General features: G+C 45.8%; 3 protein-coding genes across 3 annotated transcripts in view; 2 read left to right on the top strand and 1 right to left on the bottom strand.

Moving 5' to 3' along the window:
* LOC115776963 (zinc finger protein 239-like) overlaps nt 1–21916 on the top strand; it is a 248602-nt gene that overhangs the window by 211262 nt on the left and 15424 nt on the right. The window lies entirely within an intron of this gene.
* On the top strand, nt 1027–3464 carry LOC115776972 (zinc finger protein 195-like; the record flags this gene model as incomplete). The annotated part of the gene is made up of 2 exons (XM_030724791.1): nt 1027–1154; nt 3081–3464. Coding segments are annotated over exons 1-2 (483 nt in total), but the record flags the coding sequence as incomplete, so codon positions are not given.
* Nucleotides 6930–19229, bottom strand: LOC115777018 (uncharacterized). The gene is made up of 9 exons (XM_030724826.1): nt 19124–19229; nt 18796–19017; nt 17580–17957; nt 13701–14024; nt 13518–13613; nt 12503–12826; nt 10414–10734; nt 7634–7957; nt 6930–7527 (listed from the first exon to the last, which is right to left on the bottom strand). The coding sequence occupies exons 1-9, from the start codon at nt 19227–19229 to the stop codon at nt 7445–7447; spliced, it is 2178 nt and encodes a 725-aa protein (XP_030580686.1). The 3' UTR covers nt 6930–7444.

The following is a 21916-nucleotide window of genomic DNA, read 5'->3' as shown; positions in this document are numbered from 1 at the left end:
GGAGCAGGGCCTGGCGCTGGGGCTTGTTGTGCCTCGGCCCCTGTGGGACAGGGTCGAAGAGGGTGGAGGGTCTGCTGGGGCCCCACCCGTGTATTAAAGAGTCTTTATATTTACATTATGATATTTTGTCCCCAAACTGTGTAACTGGGACTGTGTGAAGCTGCTTGTATTGAGTCTGCACCATATTCACACACTGATGTACAGTGGCAACATTACAAACATGCGTCTAATGCGGTTACACTTCACATTTGGTTGGATTCGCTTGCATGTGGTTAATTTGGCTGCTGAGTTAGAGGTCAAAAGGGGATAAAAGAGACAATATTGATGGCAAGTTTTTCCTGTGATGTTCCCTCAGTGAAGGACAGAAACTGTTTTTAGGGGAAACATAAATAATTTGTGTGGTATCTTAATGTGAGACCTGATTGTTCTGCAAATAAAAAAAACAAAACAAACAAAACAAACAAACAAACAACAACAAAAAACGCCTGAGGCCTTTTCTGTATTTTAATGTGAATAGTTGTAAATAACTTTATTTGCACTCTTATTACATAACTTTTGAAAATTTACAACTTATATTTGCATTTTGAGTTGTAAAAGTAATTCGTTAAGCATGTTGTGGTTTTGACAGTAAAAAAATGTAACTTTTTTTACTCAGAGTTTGTGATTTTAAGTCCAATGTGTTACTGCAGTATTTCAAAATGAAAGAATAACTGTACAGTGACACACATGAGGTGCTGCTGAACAAAATGATACCAAATAAAGTGACAGTTTCTAAGGTGAACTATGAAGGTAAGAACAAAAGTAGTCAAAAACGGCCAAATAAACCCCGGACCCGCAAGAGTTATATTTCATAACTGCAGAATCATAAAGATTCATTTAATCCTGAAGTCTGCCCGTGCTGACCTCCTTCTGAGAGCTTCTACTGCCGCAGGAGGACGCTATAGCAAGGACTGCCGAGGGCTTTTATTGTGAAAGGCAGGAACAGGAAGAAGCCGTGTGCACAGAGATCGTTTCCGGTTAACCTGACCGCGCAAGCAGGTGCACACGGGATCGGAATGGAGGAAGAGAGGGAAAACCAGGATCCGGAGCAGCTGATCGCAGAGTCCGGGGACAGGAAAGACGCGGGGGCGAGCCGGGGACCCTCCGAGCCAGAGGTCAGTACCTGCGGTCACCGTAACGGCCGCGAAGTGGGCGGCTGTTCTGTGTGCGTGTATAAAAACACAGTCCAGAGACACGCAGACAGTGGGGTTGGGTTCATGGTGATTCTAAACTGCGCATGTGTGTGAATGTCAGGCTGTACCCCGGACAGGTCACCCTGGGCTGGGAGAGCTCAGCCCCGGAAGCAGGAGGAGACGATGGATGTAAAAACTGTAGCTGCAAACACATCCAGCACACACACACACGCACACACACACGCACACGCACACGCACACACACACACACACACACAGGGCAGCATGTACAGCATATTTATCTGTGTGTGTTGCAGACATGTTGGAATAAATAAATACATGGTTACTGCATACATAGTTTTGACTGGTACTGTGTGCAGTGTATACACGAGGACTTTGCAGTATGTGTGTATATAACTAGAGTTGTGTAAACAAACAGTATGTGCAGCATGCTTTGGTTCAGCAGTGTGTGCTCATAGGGGGCTGTTATTGGACTGTTGTTGTGATTTGTTGCTGTATTAATCAAACTGAAGTGAAGTGAGGAGTTCAGGGATGATGGTGCTGAACTCAAGTCCACAGACGGATGCTAGCATGTGTCCCGGGCAGTCGAGGTGGTGCAGGAGGGAGTGCAGGAGGGAGAGCAGGCCTATGCTGAAAGCAGCTGCAGTGGGTCCAGCAGGGGGCTTGTGAGGTCCTGCAGGTGGATCAACACCCATCTCTAAAAGGATTTAATGACTGCAGTCACCAGGGCGACAGGCCTGCAGTCCTTTAACCCAGGGATGGGGGTCTGAAACAAGAGGGGCTGAGGGTGAAACACCGTCTGGACCTGGTGCCTTCCTGGTTCTTTGTCTCCTGAAACGTTCTCTCTCACCCTCTTCACACAGCCTAAGAGTAGGTGGGGAGTGGCGGGGTGGGGGTGGGGTGTTAAACCTGCAATAAAACAGGTTGTCTGTCAGATGACGGCTCTCCGCTCCGTTGCTACTTTCCCACCGCTGAATTTGGAATTTTAATAGCACAGCTGTGAGTCTTTTATTATGGAGGATAAAAGCATTAATTTATTTGAGGAGCATTATTATTTAAATATGCCAGTGGTTTATTTTTGAGCAATTTCTCATGTACACCTACAGCTGAATGTTAATAAAAGTGTCTGTGTGACACTTGGGACACGTAGCTTTGCCTGTTTGTTTATACCTTTTAGGAATAAAGAATATTGAGATGTATATCATATATCTCCATTCAGCTAAAAAATATCTAGATATTATTTTTGGTCCATATCATCAGCCCTGGCCTCGTTCCTCCTGACTGCAGCATTGGTGGCTGTAACTGCTAGCTGGCTGCTGGGCTTCACCTCAGCTAACTGGAGTCCCTGAACCTCCCCCCAAACCTCAGGACTGTGTTTGTGCTGTTGGAGCCTTTTGAATATTTTATTGCAGTTATCTGACAAATAATAATGCTGGCTGTGTGGTTAACTGTGCTAACATTAGTTGGACCTTTGCTGTGGAAGAGTGGGCCATCATTGGCCCGTTCATCAAGGACACTGTAGCTCACAGGTGGATGACAGTTGAGTTCAGCTGTTAACTGGTCACCACCTGGTTAACCGGTTGACGGTGACTGGGTGGAGGGAGAGGATGCTGAAGAGGTCCATAGTGAGCAGCTGTGTGAGAGATTATGCCTGCCTCAGGAGCTCCTCCTGGAAGAACTGTTCCCAGTGAGAGGAAGGTCTCTGTTTTGACTGTGCTGCTGCTTATCCAGCGTGAAAAAAAGGATGGATGGAAATGTGCAACGTTTGTGATGAGTTTTGACATGACTGACATGTGTTTCTATAATCTTCTCCAGTCCATCTTAATAGTTTTAGAAAGGTTTAAACAAGTATGAGGTCTAATGCTGCTTCTTTTTCTGCTGTTACAGAAGGCCGGAGGCCCGGAGGAGGAGAAGGCCAGAACTGGAAAGAAAGCTTACAGCTGTAATGAGTGCGGTTCAGTTTTCACCCGGTTAGGCCATCTAAACAGGCACTGGCGCATTCACACAGGAGAGAGGCCGTACCACTGTGAAGAATGCGGGAAAGATTTTGCAGTGATGAGTAGTTTGAAACAACATAAGCGAACTCACAGCGGAGAGAAACCGTACAGCTGCGATCAGTGTGGTTCGGCTTTCACTCAGTCGGGTCATCTAAAGAAGCACCAGCGTATCCATACCGGAGAGAAACGATGCACCTGCGAAGAATGTGGGAGAACGTTCACGTATCTGAGCGACTTTAAACGACACAGACAGACTCTGGAGCTTGAAAAAGGCGACTGGACTTCTTTTTGTTTCTTGAAGACGTTTCACCTCTCATCCGAAAGGCTTCTTCAGTTCTCAACCAAATGGTGGAGAGACACAGGTATTAAACCCCTGTGGGCGTAGTCCCCTGGAGGTGGTTATGACCCTCTATTGATCATGTGTGTGAACACATGTGCCCAGGTGTGAAGGGGGCGTGGGTCATATTTAATCAGTGGTTTCAGTTGAAACCAATTTAGGACTCCGCTCCATTGTTTCCTGTGGCCTATTGAGGTCACTGGAACAAAGGTGTGAATGGGGGTTGAGACGTCTGGGAAGGGAGCTCAGGACAGCACTGTAAGCGGGGGAAAGTTGGTGACGTAATCCACCTCCTCTGTTCAATGATGGTTGTTCACAGTGGACATAGATGGCTTCTTTCACTCCTCTTTCAAACCATCTGTTTTCCCTGTCCAAAATGTGAACATTGGCATCCTCAAAAGAGTGCCCTTTTTCCTTCAGATGCAGATGTACTGCTGAATCTTGTCCTGTCGAGGTGGCTCTTCTATGTTGTGCCATTCGTTTGTGAAGAGGCTGTTTGGTTTCACCAATGTAGAGGTCCGAGCACTCTTCACTGCACTGAACAGCATACACTACATCGCTGATCTTGTGTTTGGCGGGTTTGTCCTTGGGATGAACCAGTTTTTGTCTTAGGGTGTGACTTGGTTTGAAGTATACTGAGATGTCATGCTTGGAGAAAATTCTTCTGAGTTTCTCTGACAAGCCTGACACATATGGGATGACAATGTTGTTCCTCTTGTCCTTCCTATTCTCTGTAGTTTGTGTTTGGCCTTCATTCCTGTGCATCTTAGCTGATTTGATGAAGGCCCAGTTGGGGTAACCGCATGTTTTGAGGGCTTTCTTAATGTGTGTGTGTTCCTTATGCTTCCCTTCTGCCTTAGAGGGAACACTTTCCGCACGGAAAGTTTACCGGAAGCCCCCACACACAGACCAGTATCTCCTCTTTGACTCCCACCACCCTCTGGAACACAAACTTGGGGTGATCAGGACCCTACAACACCGTGCGGAAAGTGTTCCCTCTAAGGCAGAAGGGAAGCATAAGGAACACACACACATTAAGAAAGCCCTCAAAACATGCGGTTACCCCAACTGGGCCTTCATCAAATCAGCTAAGATGCACAGGAATGAAGGCCAAACACAAACTACAGAGAATAGGAAGGACAAGAGGAACAACATTGTCATCCCATATGTGTCAGGCTTGTCAGAGAAACTCAGAAGAATTTTCTCCAAGCATGACATCTCAGTATACTTCAAACCAAGTCACACCCTAAGACAAAAACTGGTTCATCCCAAGGACAAACCCGCCAAACACAAGATCAGCGATGTAGTGTATGCTGTTCAGTGCAGTGAAGAGTGCTCGGACCTCTACATTGGTGAAACCAAACAGCCTCTTCACAAACGAATGGCACAACATAGAAGAGCCACCTCGACAGGACAAGATTCAGCAGTACATCTGCATCTGAAGGAAAAAGGGCACTCTTTTGAGGATGCCAATGTTCACATTTTGGACAGGGAAAACAGATGGTTTGAAAGAGGAGTGAAAGAAGCCATCTATGTCCACTGTGAACAACCATCATTGAACAGAGGAGGTGGATTACGTCACCAACTTTCCCCCGCTTACAGTGCTGTCCTGAGCTCCCTTCCCAGACGTCTCAACCCCCATTCACACCTTTGTTCCAGTGACCTCAATAGGCCACAGGAAACAATGGAGCGGAGTCCTAAATTGGTTTCAACGGAAACCACTGATTAAATATGACCCACGCCCCCTTCACACCTGGGCACATGTGTTCACACACATGATCAATAGAGGGTCATAACCACCTCCAGGGGACTACGCCCACAGGGGTTTAATACCTGTGTCTCTCCACCATTTGGTTGAGAACTGAAGAAGCCTTTCGGATGAGAGGTGAAACGTCTTCAAGAAACAAAAAGAAGTCCAGTCGCCTTTTTCAAGCTCCAGAGACTACTATGACCTGGATGACTGAGAATCTACACAGAGACACAGACAGACTCACACCGGAGAAAAACCGTACTGGTGCGAGGAATGCGGGGCGACTTTTACTCGCCCGTTCTCCCTTAAGAAACATCAGCGAATCCACACGGGGGAAAAGCCGTACAGCTGCGAGGTGTGTGGGAAAGCCTTCAGTCAGACCTTCATCCTGACCTGCCACATGCGCACTCACACCGGAGAGGAACCTTTCTGGTGTGAGGAATGTGGGAAGAGTTTCCGGTACAACTGCAGCTTAACCATTCATCTCCAGAAACATCACAGCTGAAGAAAAGTGCCTGCAGGGTTTCTCTTTGGGTAGTGATGATGACGATGATGGGGACGTGCAGTTTCTATCACAATCCATCCATTCTCTTCCTCTTACCCTGTTCAGGGTCACTGGAGCCTATTCCAGCTGTCATAGGGCGAGAGGCAGGGGTACACACTGCACATGTGCAATTTAGAGTCACCAGATAACCTAACCCCGTTACCTGCATGTGTTTGGGCTGTGGGAGGAAACCGGAGAACCTGGAGAACCCATTCAAACATGGGGAGAACAAGGTGGATTCTAACCCAGACCTTCTAGCTGTGACCTTCTAGCGGTGCCAACTACCATGCTGCTATCACAAAGGGAACGTTAGTAATGGAGCAGCAGCTGAACACCTTGTTGCTGATCCTGGATCCGCCTGCTTCAACATTCAGTTTGATTCAAGATGTTTTATTTTTGTTTCTCACTTTGTTCATTTGGTTACTGAAAACAAACTGAGTTCTTTTCTGTAACATCTTTAGTTTTGTTTGTGCTGCTGCCTCGACTGACACAGATGAATATGTATTTTTTCTTCTTGAAACTTTCTAAGAAGTATGTACTAATACGGCATTAAGGCTTCAGTGTGTATTTATTATGGGTTTTATTACAGCTTATAGCTTATAGTTAGGGCTGGATCAGGTGACCCTGAACCATCCCCTAGCAATACTGCTATAGGCCTAGGCTGCTGGGGGGGTGGTCCCCATAATGCAGTGTTTCTTTTGTTCACGTTTTTACTCTGTTTATACTTCACTCTGTATTTCATCATTAGTTATTATTACTCTCTGTCTCTTCTACAGCATGTCTTTTGTCCTGCAGCCCCCCTCCTCCCCTCACAGCAGATGACCCCCCCTCCCTGAGCCTGGTTCTGCTGGAGGTTTCTTCCTGTTAAAGGGAGTTTTTCCTTTCCACTGTCACCAAGTGCTGCTCATAGGAGGTCGTTTCCACTGTTGGGTTTTCTCTGTATTATTGTAGGGTCTTTACCCACAATACAAAGTGCCTTGAGGTTTGTTGTGCTTTGGTGCTGTATAAATAAAACTGAGTTGATATGAATCCTCCATGCTCTGAGACTGTGCTGGGAGACACAGCAAACCTTCTGCCAATGGCACGTATTGATGTGCCATCCTGGAGGAGTTGGACTACCTGTGCAGCCTCTGTAGGGTCCAGGTATGACCTCATGCTACCAGCAGGGACTCTGGCCCTAACCAAATGCAGAACTAGTTGAAACCAGTGAGAAAAGATGAGGTGAGTGTCCTCCACCTGTAAAACCATTCCTGTTTGGGGGGGTGTTATTGTTGCCCCTCTAGTGCACATGTTTTTAATTTCATGAACTCCAAAGCAGCTGAAACTGATGAACACCCCCTCTGATACTGACTGACCTCATCAGTGTCACAGAGATTTTCCTGACTGATGCTGAACTCTGATTAAAAAATGCTCCTTTAATGTTTTGAAGAAGTGTATATGCATATGATATCTTCTTCCTACATTTCTCTGCAATAGTGTTACCATCAGGCAAGTTTTCTCTGTGTATGAGACCTGTGAGTCTTTTTCTCTTGGGCTTCTGGAGATTTCAGTCACAGACAACATCCCACTGACTCCACTCTGACATCACTGATCAATAATCAAAGAACAAACAGCTCAAACTGATTAATCAGCCATCAGAGGAGTCGGATCAATGGAGCTGCTTCTGTTCCTGATGATCCCTCTTTTATTCTGGACCAGAAAGCTCCCTGCAGAGGAGAGACAAGATGTTCAGAGACAAAGAACCAAAACAGCAAACCAGTCAGCGGTTCAATCAATCAATCAATCAATCAATCAATCAATCAACCAACCAACCTTTGAGAAACAGTGTTTTCCTTCTGAGGAGTATAAAGTCCTTCTTGACTTCACACCTGTATCTCCCACTGTCTCTCTCTGTGGGCTGTTCCAGGGTCAGACTGAGGTCTCCGGTTCTCAGAGGTTCTTCATTCATCCTCGTTCTGCCTCTGTAATTCTGGTCCTGTTCTTTAGGCTGGTCAGAGCCGTTATGATACACATGGACCTTCCTGACTCCAGGTTCACAGTATTCCCATTCTATCGTGGCATCTTCAGGCAGGTTCCCTGTGGTTTTGAAGGGCAGCTGGACAGACTCCGCCCCCTCCTCCACCTCCACCTGACAGTCTGAGAGGACAACAAACACCATGAGCTGTACAGACAGCAGCAGGTTTCAGAGCTGTAGAGATCAGATCAAAGAGAATGTCACAGGGACAGAGATCTATGAAGTCAGAGCAGCTTTTGGAGCTGTTGAAGGTGATCAGAGTCTGATGGAGCTGTGATGTTTGGTCCATGTGCTGCTTCACAGTAACACCTCCTGTCAGGGTGGAGCTGCTGCTGTTTTTCTCTGTGGATCTAAAATGGGTCAGATCAAACATGTCTCCTTTCAGGATCTTTGTTACCTACCATCCACTTGGCTCACTTCCTGCCCACTTATAATATGGATTTATTTCATAAATGTATGTAATCTTAGCAGAAACCTTTCCTCTCACCTGTTTTTATCCATTTCAGATGTGTTATAACAGGATTGTGGGTTTCAGCCCGATGAGTGTAGTGTTAACAAGAGCACAGGCCACGTCTACTTAATAATAATAATAATAATAATAATAATAATAATAATAATAATAATATTATTATTATTATTATTATTATTATTATTATTATTATTATTGCTTTATTCTTGAACATGCAATGTCCAAGTGTAGTGAGGATGAGCCTGCTACAATGCATTACCAGATGAGTTGAACGAGTTCTACGCTCAGTACCAGCCAACATGGAGAGCTGCCTCTGGTAGGAGGCCGTGGGACATCTGTGACACTGTGACATCGAGGCCCTGAGGAGGACTGACCCCCAAAAAGTAGCCGGCCCAAAAACATGTGAGGGCTGCCCTTCAGAGCTGGCTGAGGTTTTTACAGATATTTTTAATTTGTCCCTCGTCCAATCATCTGTTCAAGTCCACCACCACAGTGCCCCCCCCCAAGAAAAACAACACATCCTGTTTGAATGACCATCGTCCCATCACATGGTCCCATGTTAAAGGAACCATTCTGACACATTGGACCTGCAGTTAACACACTGCAGAACGGTTTGACTGATGCTGTCACAGCCTTCTAACCTTCAAACCCAAAGGTATTACAAACTCAAACCCATCGGTGCAAACGGCTGTTTGCTACTTGTACGCACTTCAGACTTGATTGTTTGATTAAATAAATGTTTATTTCCAGCAAAATATACACAAAAATTACTTATGACTTAATGTAACGAAATTAACTTAATCTGACCTTCCAAGTGCTTAAAGTGGTTAAAAAAATGATTTAACCACCTCCCATCGACACACATTTGACCACCACACCCCCACCGGTGTGTTCCTAATTCCTTAAACACATGGGAGGGTCCAAAGGCTTCCACCCCAAATTAATCAAAAGCTATTTACGGATTTTAGATTTGACACTAACTTAAATAGATTCTCACTGCCTGCAGAGAAAAAACAAACAAACTGACAACAGACGCTGTTAATGCAGCATCTATATACAGCCCTCTCACACCTCGAAAATAAGGACACTTATGTTCAGATGCTGTTTATAGACTACAGTTTAGCATTCAACACTCATCCCAATCAGACTGGGTGAAAAGCTCTTCACCCTCGGACTAACACCCTCCCTCTGCTGCTGGGTCTTGGACTTCCTTACAGACAGACCTCAGGCAGTCAGAGTTGGTACCAGGACATCAGAAACAAAGACAGTGAGCACTGGGACCCCACAAGGCTGTGTCCTCAGTCCACTCTTGTACACCCTCTTCACCTGTGTCTGTATCCCCTCCCAGAGCAACACCTCCATCGTCAAGTTTGCTGACGACACCACCGTCATCCAGCTGATTACTGGGGGGAGGAAGCATCTTACAGGGAAGAGATGGCCCAGCTGGTGTTCCCTTAAATCCAGAGAAGACTAAGGAGATGGTTATTGAGCTGAGGAAGAGACCACCATGCCCCATTATCCATCAACAGGACTCAGGTGGAGAGGGTGAAGACCTTCAGACTCCTCGACACTCACATCAGTGAAGCCATCTATACAGATCTCTACAACACAGTGCAGATCATCAAGAAGGCTCCACAGAGACTGTTCTTCCTAAGGAAGCTGAGGCAATCTGGATTACCCTCCAAGCTCCTCAGCAGCTCTTACAGATGCACAGTGTAAAACTCCGTCACAGTGTGGTACGGGACCTGCACTACCCAGGACAGGAAGTGCTGCAGTTCATCTGTGGAGTTGCCTTCCCATCACTACAGGACACCTATAATACCCAGGTAATAAAGAGGGCACACGCCATCGTCAAAGACCGCACCCACCCACAGCACACACTGTTCACACTCCTGCTGCCCGAACAGTTTCCATCCACAGGCCCTCAGGCTGCTGCACCACTGCCTGAATAACGGACTGTCAATACCTACATTCACTCTCAAACACACCTGCACACCTGAAATTTTACACACAATACAATCTTTATCTTACACACAGTATAATAAGTCCAATATAATAACACTCTGAATGTCTCACCGTTGACCTCTGACCTGCATCTGCAGCACTGACCTCTGACTTTCAGCTCCACTTGTTTCCTCATCCAGATGTCCCCCTCTCTGTTGTAGGCGGTGCAGGTGTAGGTGCCTGTGTTTCCGTCTGTGGGGTATTTCAGGGTCAGACTGAAGTCTCCAGTGTTCAGCAGGTCTTCGTCCATCTTTGTTCGGTCTTTGTAAATCCGGTGCTGTTCTCCATGCTGGCCCTTCTGATGCACATGGACCGTCACATTGTAAGTGTTTGTCCACTTCACTTTACCACCTTCAGGCAGGTGAACTTTGGTTTTACAGGGCAGCTGAACAGACTCCACCCCTGAATCTGCCTCCACCTGTGGGACTAAGAGAACCTGAGGGTAAAGATCAGGTTTTCTGGGACTCATGTGAACAGAATAACTACATATACTAATAATTTATACATATGCTGCTGAGGTCATCAGACTGAAGTCTGACCCAGCATGGGTCTGGCCTTACACACAGGCATGTTTTAGACCTGTTTTTGCTTTCAGTCTAAATACTGATTATCTTTATTCTGAGAACATTTTGGCCTCTATTCTTTTCAGTTTGTCTCAATTTGTCCGTCTGTTCCCAATATGATGGTAAATGAATCTGATCTAATATTGTGCTCTACATGAGCTCTCAGAGCACTTTATACAACACGTTTGTATTCACACACATATTCATACAAGCATGTTGTTCCCTCCATCTCAGTGCTTACATTCAGTCTCTGATGAACACATCAGAACCAACTTGGGGTTCGAAATCTTGCCCAAGATGTTGCCCAAGGATACTTTGGCACACAGATTGTTTAAGAAAGACTGGGAACACTTTTTGTCCTCTTTTATTGAAAAATAGAGCTAATATTGATCCCTCTGTTTCCCCCTGTCCCACCAGTATCTTACCAGTGTCATTAAAAGATCGAGTGGTTCATAAAATTAAACCCTCCTTTTTACCCCTTTAAAATTTTACCCATTTCTTTATGACACTGGTGTCAGTTACCCTCTTTTCAAAAAGCCTGTCGCTGTTCTTCCTCAGAATTTTACTCTGATTAAATTTCATTTTTAAAACCTGAGATTTGTGGCCAAACAGCCAAAATGATATTTTGATATTTTAGCTAAACATAACATTCTCAGTTCGGCCGTTTTAATGAGGATGCAGGTGATCATTTTAACAGCAGCATGTGACACAGTTGATCATGATGCTTTGATTGACAGCATAAGGTCATGGGTGGGAAACTCGAGACTCAGTGTTAGTTTTTAGTTCTGTGAATCACATGGTGTGTTTGAGTTAGTGTTACTGCTACATGTATGTGTGCTGCACATTACAGCCATAGATTGTTATATACAGGAGTAATCTCAGCATTATTCTGTTAGGATGTTGTGTGTCTGTGTCCCGTTGAACCCACTCATCAAACAGCCTGTTTAATGTTCTCATATCGTTTAATCTTTTCTAACCCAGTGAAAGTATATTTACTGCATCTGAAACATACAAACTCATTTGATTTATTTATGTTTTATCACTGAGGAATCTTATCCTTAAATATAACTAAAGTTTTCAGTCAGCAAACAGAGGCACTGGCAGCATTGAAGGCAGTAAAGCAGAGACAAAGATGAGAATCAGAGGAATAAAGAGAAACAGAGAGCTAACGGTCCCTGAGGACGGAGCTGCCAGAGGAAGAGAGCAGCAGGCTGAAAGTCTCTGTTAGCTGCAGAGCTCTGAACCTTCACACAGCTTTGGAGGAGCTCATGGAGAAAGGATGTGGAGATGTTCACAGCTCTGCTAGAAATCATGTTCTAGTTATTGGGACTAAGATATGACTGATTATAGATGAGGACCAAGAAAGGCTTTTACTCATATTTAAACTGACTTAGCTTAGCCTGTGTGTTAGCCACATGCTAAACAAACACATGTTCAGGAACTAGAAGATGTGACCTTTCAGATGAACTCTCACACATGAACTTTGGTCCCACAGTTCATCTGCTGTAGCTTTTACATTTGGGTCCAAAACAAAGAAAAATGCAATGCTAACACTGTAAGATAATTGGACAAAACAGACTGAAACTGAACCACCATCAGGATGACCTCTGAACTCTGTCTACAGCACTGACCTCTGACACTGAGCTCCACTTGTTTCTTCATCAGGATGTTTCTGTCTTTGTTGTAGGCGGTGCAGGTGTAGGTGTCACTGTCTGTGGGGTGTTTCAAGGTCAGACTGAGGTCTCCAGTTTTCAGCATGAAGTTCCTCTTCATCTCTGTTCGTCCTCTGTAAAAGTCGTCCTGTTCTCCAGGCTGGTCAGAGCTGCTCTGATACACGTGGACCTTCCTGCTGTGTCCGTCCTTCCACTCCACCTTAGTGCCTTTAAACAAGGTAAGTAGAGCTTTACAGGGCAGCTGCACAGACTCCACCCCTGAATCCACCTGCACCTCGTAATCTGAGAGGACAACAAAGAACAGCATGATGACATCCACAGCAGCTGTAATGGTCACATGACCTCCCTGATGGTCACATGACCTCCCTGATGGTCACATGACCTCCCTGACTGTCACATGACCTCCCTGTCCCCTCCTCCTAGTCTCAGATTGTGTGTCAGTTTGTTCCTGATGTGTTCCTGACTCGTTCTTTGGTAACTAGTCACAGCATCTGTAAAGAGCTGCAGACATGTTGGATGAAGAGCAGAAGAACAGACACACTGAGCCTCCACAGTCGGCCACGTCTCACACACATCAGCACAGGAACCGTGAAGATCTCACGTGTCTGCTCTGAACATCTGAAGCTCTCCACCACATGACTGAGCACAACTGCAGGAGGAACATTTACTGAAGCTGCTGCAACACTTCCTGTCAGCACGTGTTTCCATGGCAGCCTGCTGTTTACCACCACAGAAGAAGAACAGCTGTGTGTCAGATGGATGCAGTGAAGCACACACACTGTTTAGTAAAGTCATGTTGTGGAGCTGTTTCACTGATCAGAGTCTGAAGGAGGAAGTTTCTCTTCAGCTCTCTGGATCAGCTGTTTGAACTCTGAACTCTTTCAGCTTCTGGAACAAGTTTGTGTGAGCGACAGACCCCAGAGGACACCTGCTAACCATCGGCATTATGGGTAGTGTAGGAGGAGAGACTCACCTGACATGAAGTAGTGCCGGAAATAAAATAAAAGACCAGAAACCACAAAGAGACCCAGGAGAACCAGGAGAGCTGTGGCCCAGGATGGAAACAGTTCTGTGGAGAAACCAAAATAATAACTCCATAAAAGAAATGTGAATTAATTCTTAGCACTGACATTAGATCTGCATCTGAATCTCTGACCTTTGACCTGCAGCACTACTCTGTGTCTCAGGATGTCTTTGCCCCTGTAGATGGTGCAGATGTATCCTCCTGTGTCTCTCTCTGTGGGGTACTTCAGGGTCAGACTGAGGTCTCCGGTTCTCAGCAGGTCTTCATTCATCTTTGTGCGGCCGCAGTAACGTTCGTCCTGTTTCTTTAGGGGGTTGCTTGTGTTTGGATACACATGTGCGACTATATCAGAGCGAGTCCACTCCACTGCAGTGTCCTCAGGAAGGCCAGGATTGGTTTTGCAGGGCAGGATGACCGACTCTGACCGTTCCTCCACCTTCACCTCCACTTGGTGTTCTATGAGGACAAGAAGCACAAGATCAGGTATGAAAGCAGCTGCAGTAAATGCTGATTTTGAAGGATGCTTCTCCAGTGTTGGGGGTCCAGGTCGATCCAACGAGGTCACTGTGCACCCCCATCTGGATTCTGCTGGTACCCTTCTACAACTACATGTTAAATTACGTTATTTTGGTGATTAAAAACTTAAACACATTACTGATTAATTATTCCAGCTCAAGTTCATGTTAATTAGTTGGCTAACAGTAGTTTAGTGGTTCTGCAGCAATGACAGAACCAGACTGAACCCTCTGTTTTACAATGTGATAAAATATGACCAAAGCAACACATCATGTAGTCTATAGAACTGAAATCTATTCAACAAGCTCAAAGATTAATGAGGGCGTTACATGTAAGATTTAAATTTATGCACAGAAACAGCTTCTGTGTTTGCTGAGCCACCACCCTCTGCATGTCCTCCTTCACTACATCCATGAACCTCCTCTGAGGTCTTCCTCTGCTTGCAGCCTCATCTTCATTATCCTTTGTCCAGTATCTCCACCCTCCCTCCTCTGCACATGTCCAAAACATCTCAGCCTCTCTGACTCTGAGCTGTCCCTCTGATGGGCTCATTTCTAATCCTGTCCATCCTGCTCACTCCCAGTGAAGATCTGAGCATCTTCAGCTGTGTCACCTCCTCCTGTCTTTGTGTCAGAGCCACCGTCTCCAAACCATCCCAGCAGGTCTCACTCCCATCCTCAGTCTTACTGCTCTCCTTCTGTCACAGATCAGCCCTGACACTCGTCTCCACCCTCCTCTCTTCTTTGTCACTTTTGTGAACTTTGGATGGTTGACCCCGGATACTTTAACTCATGTTCCTTCACTGCCTCTACATCTTGTAGCTTCACCTTTCCACCTGTCTCCCTCTCATTCACACACCTATGCAGTCTTGCTTCTACTGACTTTCATTCCTCTTCTCTCCAGAGCATACCTCCACCTCTCCAGGCTCTCTTCCACCTGCTCCCTACTCTCACCGTGATCTCACAGCTCACAATATCATCTGCAAACATCAATGCCCTCAGAGACTTCTACCTGAACTCACCTGTTAATCTGTCCATCACCGCAGCAAACAAGAAAGGGCTCAGAGCCGATCTCTCACTCCTATGGCACACCTCATACACCTTCTTGGCTGTTTCTCTCATCACTTCATCTATACTCTCCATTATCTGGTAACTCTTCTCTGGTACCACCCAGTCTCAACTCCATAAACTCTGCACAACATTTTTTCTTCTTCAGCTTCCAGCACTTAGATGGAGGACCAGCTACAGCAGAGCAACATCAGTGGGGTTTGGAGGAGTTTGAACTCAATTTCAGGCCACAAACCAAGCCCTAGGGTTGTGGGAGACTTAGAGTGGGTTAACAACCTGAACCAGTTCTTTAACAGGTTTGACCAGCCACCCACCCCTCCCCCAGCCCAGTCCCCCCTGCTGTCAGCCCCACCATCTTTAATGACTGCCAACCTTTCTTCTTCTTGGGACCTCACACCTCTCAGCTCTCAGCCATCACCCACCCCCTTCACTTCTGAGGACTCCATCTCACAACCCCCATCCCCCACCTCCATCTTGTCCCTCTCAACTCATCATGTGAGGAAGGAGCTACGTAAAATCAAGGTGCGAAAGGCTGCTGGTCCAGACGGCATCAGCTCCAGGCTCCTGAGGTGCTGCGCAGATCAGCTGTGTGGCATCATGGGATACATGTTCAACCTGAGCTTGAAGCTGGGGAAAGTACCACAACTGTGGAAGACCTCCTGTGTGGTACCGGTACCAAAGACCAAACATCCAAAGGATCTTAGCAGCTACAGGCCGGTAGCCCTGACATCGCATCTAATGAAGACCCTCGAGAGGCTGGTCCTCAACCATCTACGCCTCATGGTGTCGTCTTCGTTGGACCCGCTGCAGTTCGCCTACCGGCCTGGCATCGGAGTGGATGACGCCATCATCTACCTCCTGCACCGAGCTCTGACCCACCTGGAGAAGCCTGGAAGCACTGTGAGGATCATGTTCTTTGATTTCTCCAGTGCTTTTAACACCATCCAGCCAGGACTTCTGAGAGACAAGCTGGAACTGTCAGGAGTGGACCACCACATCTCCGAGTGGATACTGGACTACCTCACTGACCGCCCACAGTACGTGAGGACACAGGGCTGTGTCTCTGACAGGCTGGTCTGCAGTACGGGGGCCCCACAGGGAACTGTGCTGGCACCGTTCCTCTTCACCCTCTACACTGCAGACTTCTCCATCAACTCCCCACGCTGCCATCTGCAGAAGTTCTCTGACGACTCTGCCATAGTTGGCCTCATCACAGGTGAGGATGACTCAGAGTACAGACAGTGGACTCAGGACTTTGTGGACTGGTGCCAGCGGAACCACCTCCTGATCAACGCCGCTAAAACCAAGGAGCTGGTGGTGGATTTCCGCAGGTGCAGACCCACCACACGGACACCGGTGAACATCCAGGGAGTGGACATTGAGATAGTGGACTCTTATAAGTACCTGGGTGTTCACCTAAACAATAAACTGGACTGGACTCATAACACTGATGCGCTCTACAGGAAGGGTCAGAGCAGACTCTACCTGCTGAGAAGGCTGAGGTCTTTTGGAGTGCAGGGGACACTCCTGAAGACCTTCTATGACTCTGTGGTGGCATCAGCCATCTTCTATGCAGCAGTATGTTGGAGCAGCAGCTTGTCTACAGCTGAGAGGAAGAGGATAGACAAGCTCATCAGGAAAGCCAGCTCTGTCCTAGGATGTCCTCTCGACTCAGTGCAGGTGGTGGGAGACAGAAGGACTCTGACCAAAATAACATCACTGATGGACAAGGTCTCCCATCCCATGCATGAAACTGTTGCTGAGCTGGAGAGCTCCTTCAGTGACAGACTGCTGCATCCTAAATGCACAAAGGAGCGTTACCGCAGATCCTTCCTCCCAGCAGCTGTAAGACTTTATAACCATCACTGCTCCCAACAAAAACCACAATAGCCTACACAATGTAGGATAATATATAATATACTGTAAATAGTCCGGCCTGTTAAGGTTCAACACACAGGCACATCATGTACATTGTATATAGTGTTATTATTATTAGTAGTATTAAGGTTAATATTGTTTGTTGATTTTATATATATTCTTTTCTTAATAGTGTGAAATATTATATCTTTATTTATATTTATAATAACTGCGGCTGCTGTTACACCCAAATTTCCCCTCTGTGGGACAATAAAGGCTGTTTCTTCTTCTTCTTCTTCTTCTTCTTCTTAATCCTTGCCTTCACTTACTTCCTCTTCTTGGTTTCAAAGTCATCCTTCAGACCACCATCTGATGCTGCCTAGCTTCATTCTCCAACAATACCACTTTTGAGTCTCATATCTCCTTCAGATTCCACCTTCTGCATAAGATCTAGTCCACCTGTGTGCTCCTTCCCCCACTCTTATACGTCATCCTGTGGTCCCCCTGCTGCTTGAAAACATTACTCCCTTTCTGCTCACTCCTCTTTTGTAAGCTAGATCCTAAAACTGACCTTTGACCTGCAGCTGTACGTCTGTTAGTCTCCGTTCTTCTCTTCCATTACTGATGGAGCAGGTGTAGCTGCTGCTGTCAGTCAGCTGTGGTGTCCTCAGAGTGAGGCTGAAGTCTCCAGTATCCAGAGCATCAGGCCTCATTGATGTGCGCCCGCTGTAACGCTGGTTTTGTCCTCTGAGATCATCTCCTCCTTCTTGTTGTAGGTGCACAGATTTGGGATCCAGATCACTGCGAGTCCACATGACTGTGGGGTCCTCAGGCATAATACCAGAGTATTGGCAGGGCAGCAGGACAGATCTTTGCCCCTCATACACCTCCACCAGCACAGCCAGGGCATGCTGGGAAACTGTGAGGACACACAAACAGAAACACAATGCTGTGGGTTTGTCTCAGAGTCCACATTTATCTACAGGAAGCAGAGAGTCCTTTTTTTTTTGTCAGCCAATCACATAAAAAGCGTAATATAATCAGAGACACTGAACTCAAAGAGACATTAACATTTTATCTGTACAAGTTTAAACTGCACTCTCTCAAACCAGAGTCCCAGAGCACCAAAAGAAGAAGCAGCTATTTGATTAATTTCAGGGAGTTTTCTAAGTCCAGTCTGAATGAATACCTGTGATATCAGGTCTTTATGATGAGGACCAATCAGGGTTCAGAACCAATCATAGCACAGAAACGGCTCTTTCTGAAGTCATCAGTGACCTGAAGATCAACAGTGACTTACAGAGTCTCAGTTTTAGGTCTTCTTGGTCTCACTGCTGCTGATTCAAAGGCTTCATGCTCAGTGGGTTTAACAGGTCAGGCTCTTGATTGGCTCTCAGCAAGTCTAAAGGGTCAAAAGTTTTATGTTTCAGTCAGCAGTTTCAGATCTGCACAAATAAAAGTTTAGCCAGGGGTTCCTCAGGGTCTGTCCTTGATCCATTAGTCTTTTTTTGTGACTGTTTCATGATGATCTAACCTCTGTTCACAAACTAATCTAGATCAGCTCCCTGCTGATCTGATGTCAGTTACAAAGGTGTATGCATTTAAAAACAGACCCAAGACTCCAGTTTCCTCTGGATGTGTTGTCCTTCAACTGGCTTCACATGTGACACACGCGAAATGAAACCGTAACAGTAACATTCTGCAGAAACACTGGTCTTATTGAGCCTGTTACTTCTGCTGCTTCTCTGACCTGCCAGAGTCTCATGCAAAGTTTGTCTGCAAAAGACCCCTCACCCTCTTCTCCACCAGCTCCCCCACATAGTCCACTCTCCCATCCATCACAGAAACACCCTTTCCGACCAGGTTATCAAGCCTGTTGCAGTCCTTCACAATGATGCTGTTTCCCCAACAGGCCACCCCAAAAAACACAGCACTTGCCACAACAGACTGGTAAAAAGTGTGCAGGAACTCATTGCAGACATTGAAGGCTTTGAGCCTCCTCAAAAAGTCTATCAGCAGAGGTCACAGCAGCAGAGGTGGAACAGCCACTGGGTGGAGCAGAGCAGGGCACAGCACTTGGACCTGCCCACCAGGCAGAAGCTGAGTCTAACCTACCATAAAAGCAGTTAAAGTCATTGGCCATGTCGACGTTGCCTGGAGTCTCACTCCTTGTATCCTTATAGCCAGTGATGGTTTTCATACCCTTCCATACCTCCTTCATGTTGTTGATCCATAAGTTCCTCTATGTTCTCTTGTACGCGCTGGAAAATGTTGGTAATTGTGAATCGTCCCTAAGTCAGTAAGTAACTTCCAATCATTTGACTCAAAACAATCCTGCAGAGCGTCGCTGACCTCTGGGGACCACTTACAAAATGACCGGCTGGTTTGAGCTCATCCCTCGTGTACTTAAACAGACACACAATACACGTAATCGACACACAACACCTTACAAAGGCACAACGCCTGGAGCTGCTCGGACCTGCTGCCGCTGTCTCGGTGCTCTCGTTTCTAGAAACCACCCAAACACGATCATCCAGAGTTGAGACCAGAAAGAAAAACTGCATCATTAAGTCCTTCTCTGGTGATTCCCTCCTCCTTTCTTCTCCTAAAAATGCCAAACCTATGAAGACCATGTCTGCTTCCAGACTGTAATGGAAAATTTGTTTCTGAACTCGAATAACCTCTGTGTACTTTTTCTCTGTAATTGTAAGCACAAAGACCGAGTGTGTGAAGATGGGAAAAACAACTTGACTGTAGGCTGTGTCCAAGGCCATAGTGCATTTTGTTATCATGCAGGTGCTACATGGTGGGGGGAACCTGAACTCCCCATGGCTAGTGGAACAAATTGTATCAACACGATAGTATAAAGGAATGGGTGTTATTCTGTGCTTTGGTCAATGCTGGTGTGAAGGCTGTTCGTGCTGTATTGACCCCTTTGCAAAGGTTATATTCTTACTTTCAATAAATCATCAAAAAATCAGTTTGGTTTCAGAGCTCAACTTATTTTTTCCACCACACAGACCAACAACAATACCTTCTCCAGTTCTTCAGGAGAGGGATAACATGTCCGTCCCAAGCCAGACAAGAGATGCAGTCTCTCCAGCACATCCTGGGTCGGCCCCAGAGTCTCCTTCATGCATAGGAATAACGGCTCTACTCTGATTTCCTTGAGAATATATGATGCCCTCAGCTTTTAAGGGAGAGCCCAGACACCCTCAGGAGGAAGCTCACTCTATCCATGATCTCATACTGTTAGTCACTTCTCACCAGTCATGGTCATAGTTGAAGGGAGGGAAGGCAGACTGACCAGTAAATCTGCAGCTTCTCTTCAGCACATCAGGCTGGTACAGCATCTGTATCACTACCAACCCTCCACCATCTGTTAGCCTGCTGCTCCACTGCCCTCACTGACATTCAGGGACGAGTATCAAACAGCCACCATGTTTGGTTCCTCACCTACAGTCTGACCACATCACTGGGAAAATTACAGTAAACCAGTCAAAGGAAGTGTAAATATGCTCTGCAAAAACAAAGCAGAGCAGCTACCCAAACTCTTTATAGTTATTCACAGAGAATTTTATTCATATACAACAGTGCTTCATACTGTAAGCTACAGACCCGTCAGCAATACAGACGACCTCATAAATGCACATTTTAATCATTAAACCATCAGAGAGGGAAAATAATCACAGCTTCCTACGCTGTACAGCAACTTTAATAACTGCTGACGTCATCTCTGCCATGATGAGCTACACTGTAAAAAGATCATTATTCAACTGATTTTTTTCTATAAGTTTCACAGCATTTTCCTGTTATTTTTAAATATGTGAAATATCAATAAAATTACAAAATAAACTGTGAATTAACATGTCTAATGTAAAATAATGTGAAAAACTGTGAATACACATAATTTTAATTTTTTCATGGAACATTGTTTTTTCCACACTGTAAAAAGTGCCATAATTTCATGAATATGTCGTGTTTATTTTAAAGATAAAACTGTTTATTGCTGTAAATACATATCTGAAGACACACAGAGTGTAATGGCTGTAATTTTACAGGGATTTGATCGTTTAGTAACAGATATGCTGAGTCATTATAGGAGTTTTCACCAGTGTTATTGCACTTCGACACGTTAAAGAGAGCGAGGTGAAAGAAAGCTGCTGATGAGAGCAGAGAGAGGAAGGAGGTCTTACCGTGCAGGAGGATCACAAACACCACAAACACCTTCATGTTCCTCTTTCAGCAGCTCTCACTTTCCTGCAGCCACAGACGGCCCACAGACGGAGCTCATGCCTGAGCCTGAGCTCAAACTGCAGGAGTATCTCAGAATGAGGCGTGTCACGAGAATCATTTACAGACAGGTTGGATCAACTTAATCAGCGAAGCAGCAGTAAAACCTGAACTCTGAAGAAACCATAAAACTGTATGACATGTGCTCCTCGATGAAGAGGTTACAGTTCAGTGACCTTCTGCCCACTCTGAATGCTACAAACATGAAGTGTTATGGATCAGAATGTGAATTTCACTCATTCTCATTGGAGAATCCACTGAGCCTCTGAAAATGACTGTGAGACTCTTTACTAACCCCTGGACTCCACAGTGTCCACGGTGGAGCAGAGGAGCCTGGACTCTGAGCTCGGAGGAGCCCGGCAGAGGGAACGTGAATGATTAACTACCAAAGAGGGCTGACCCTCCTGCACTCTGAACAGTTACAGTCTGATATTTTGCTGCTGCATAAATGAGAGAGCTTCAGAGGCTCTGGATGCTGCTCTCAGTTTGTGATGAGCAAATTTATCCTAAAATATTGAGTCTGTTTGTAAAGAAGCTGTAAATAGGAGCAGTCACATTACATTAATACATGTTTCATTATTTTATTGATGCTGTGATTGTGAGTGAACAGCATAC

This window comes from Archocentrus centrarchus, unplaced genomic scaffold (genome assembly GCF_007364275.1).
Source record: "Archocentrus centrarchus isolate MPI-CPG fArcCen1 unplaced genomic scaffold, fArcCen1 scaffold_41_ctg1, whole genome shotgun sequence".
Lineage (NCBI taxonomy): Eukaryota > Metazoa > Chordata > Actinopteri > Cichliformes > Cichlidae > Archocentrus > Archocentrus centrarchus.
The sequence above is the reverse complement of the archived record's forward strand: the minus strand, read 5'-3'. Positions and strand labels throughout refer to the sequence as shown.

Coding starts and splice junctions, on each gene's coding strand:
- LOC115777018 (XM_030724826.1), bottom strand. CDS start 19,229: ATGAAGGAGGTATGGAAGGGTATGAAAACCATCACTGGCTATAAGGAT. Junction 13,614..13,700: donor AGTAGTGCTGCAGGTCAAAG/GTCAGAGATTCA, acceptor GTTTCTCCACAG/AACTGTTTCCATCCTGGGCC. Junction 7,528..7,633: donor GAAAACACTGTTTCTCAAAG/GTTGGTTGGTTG, acceptor TCTCCTCTGCAG/GGAGCTTTCTGGTCCAGAAT.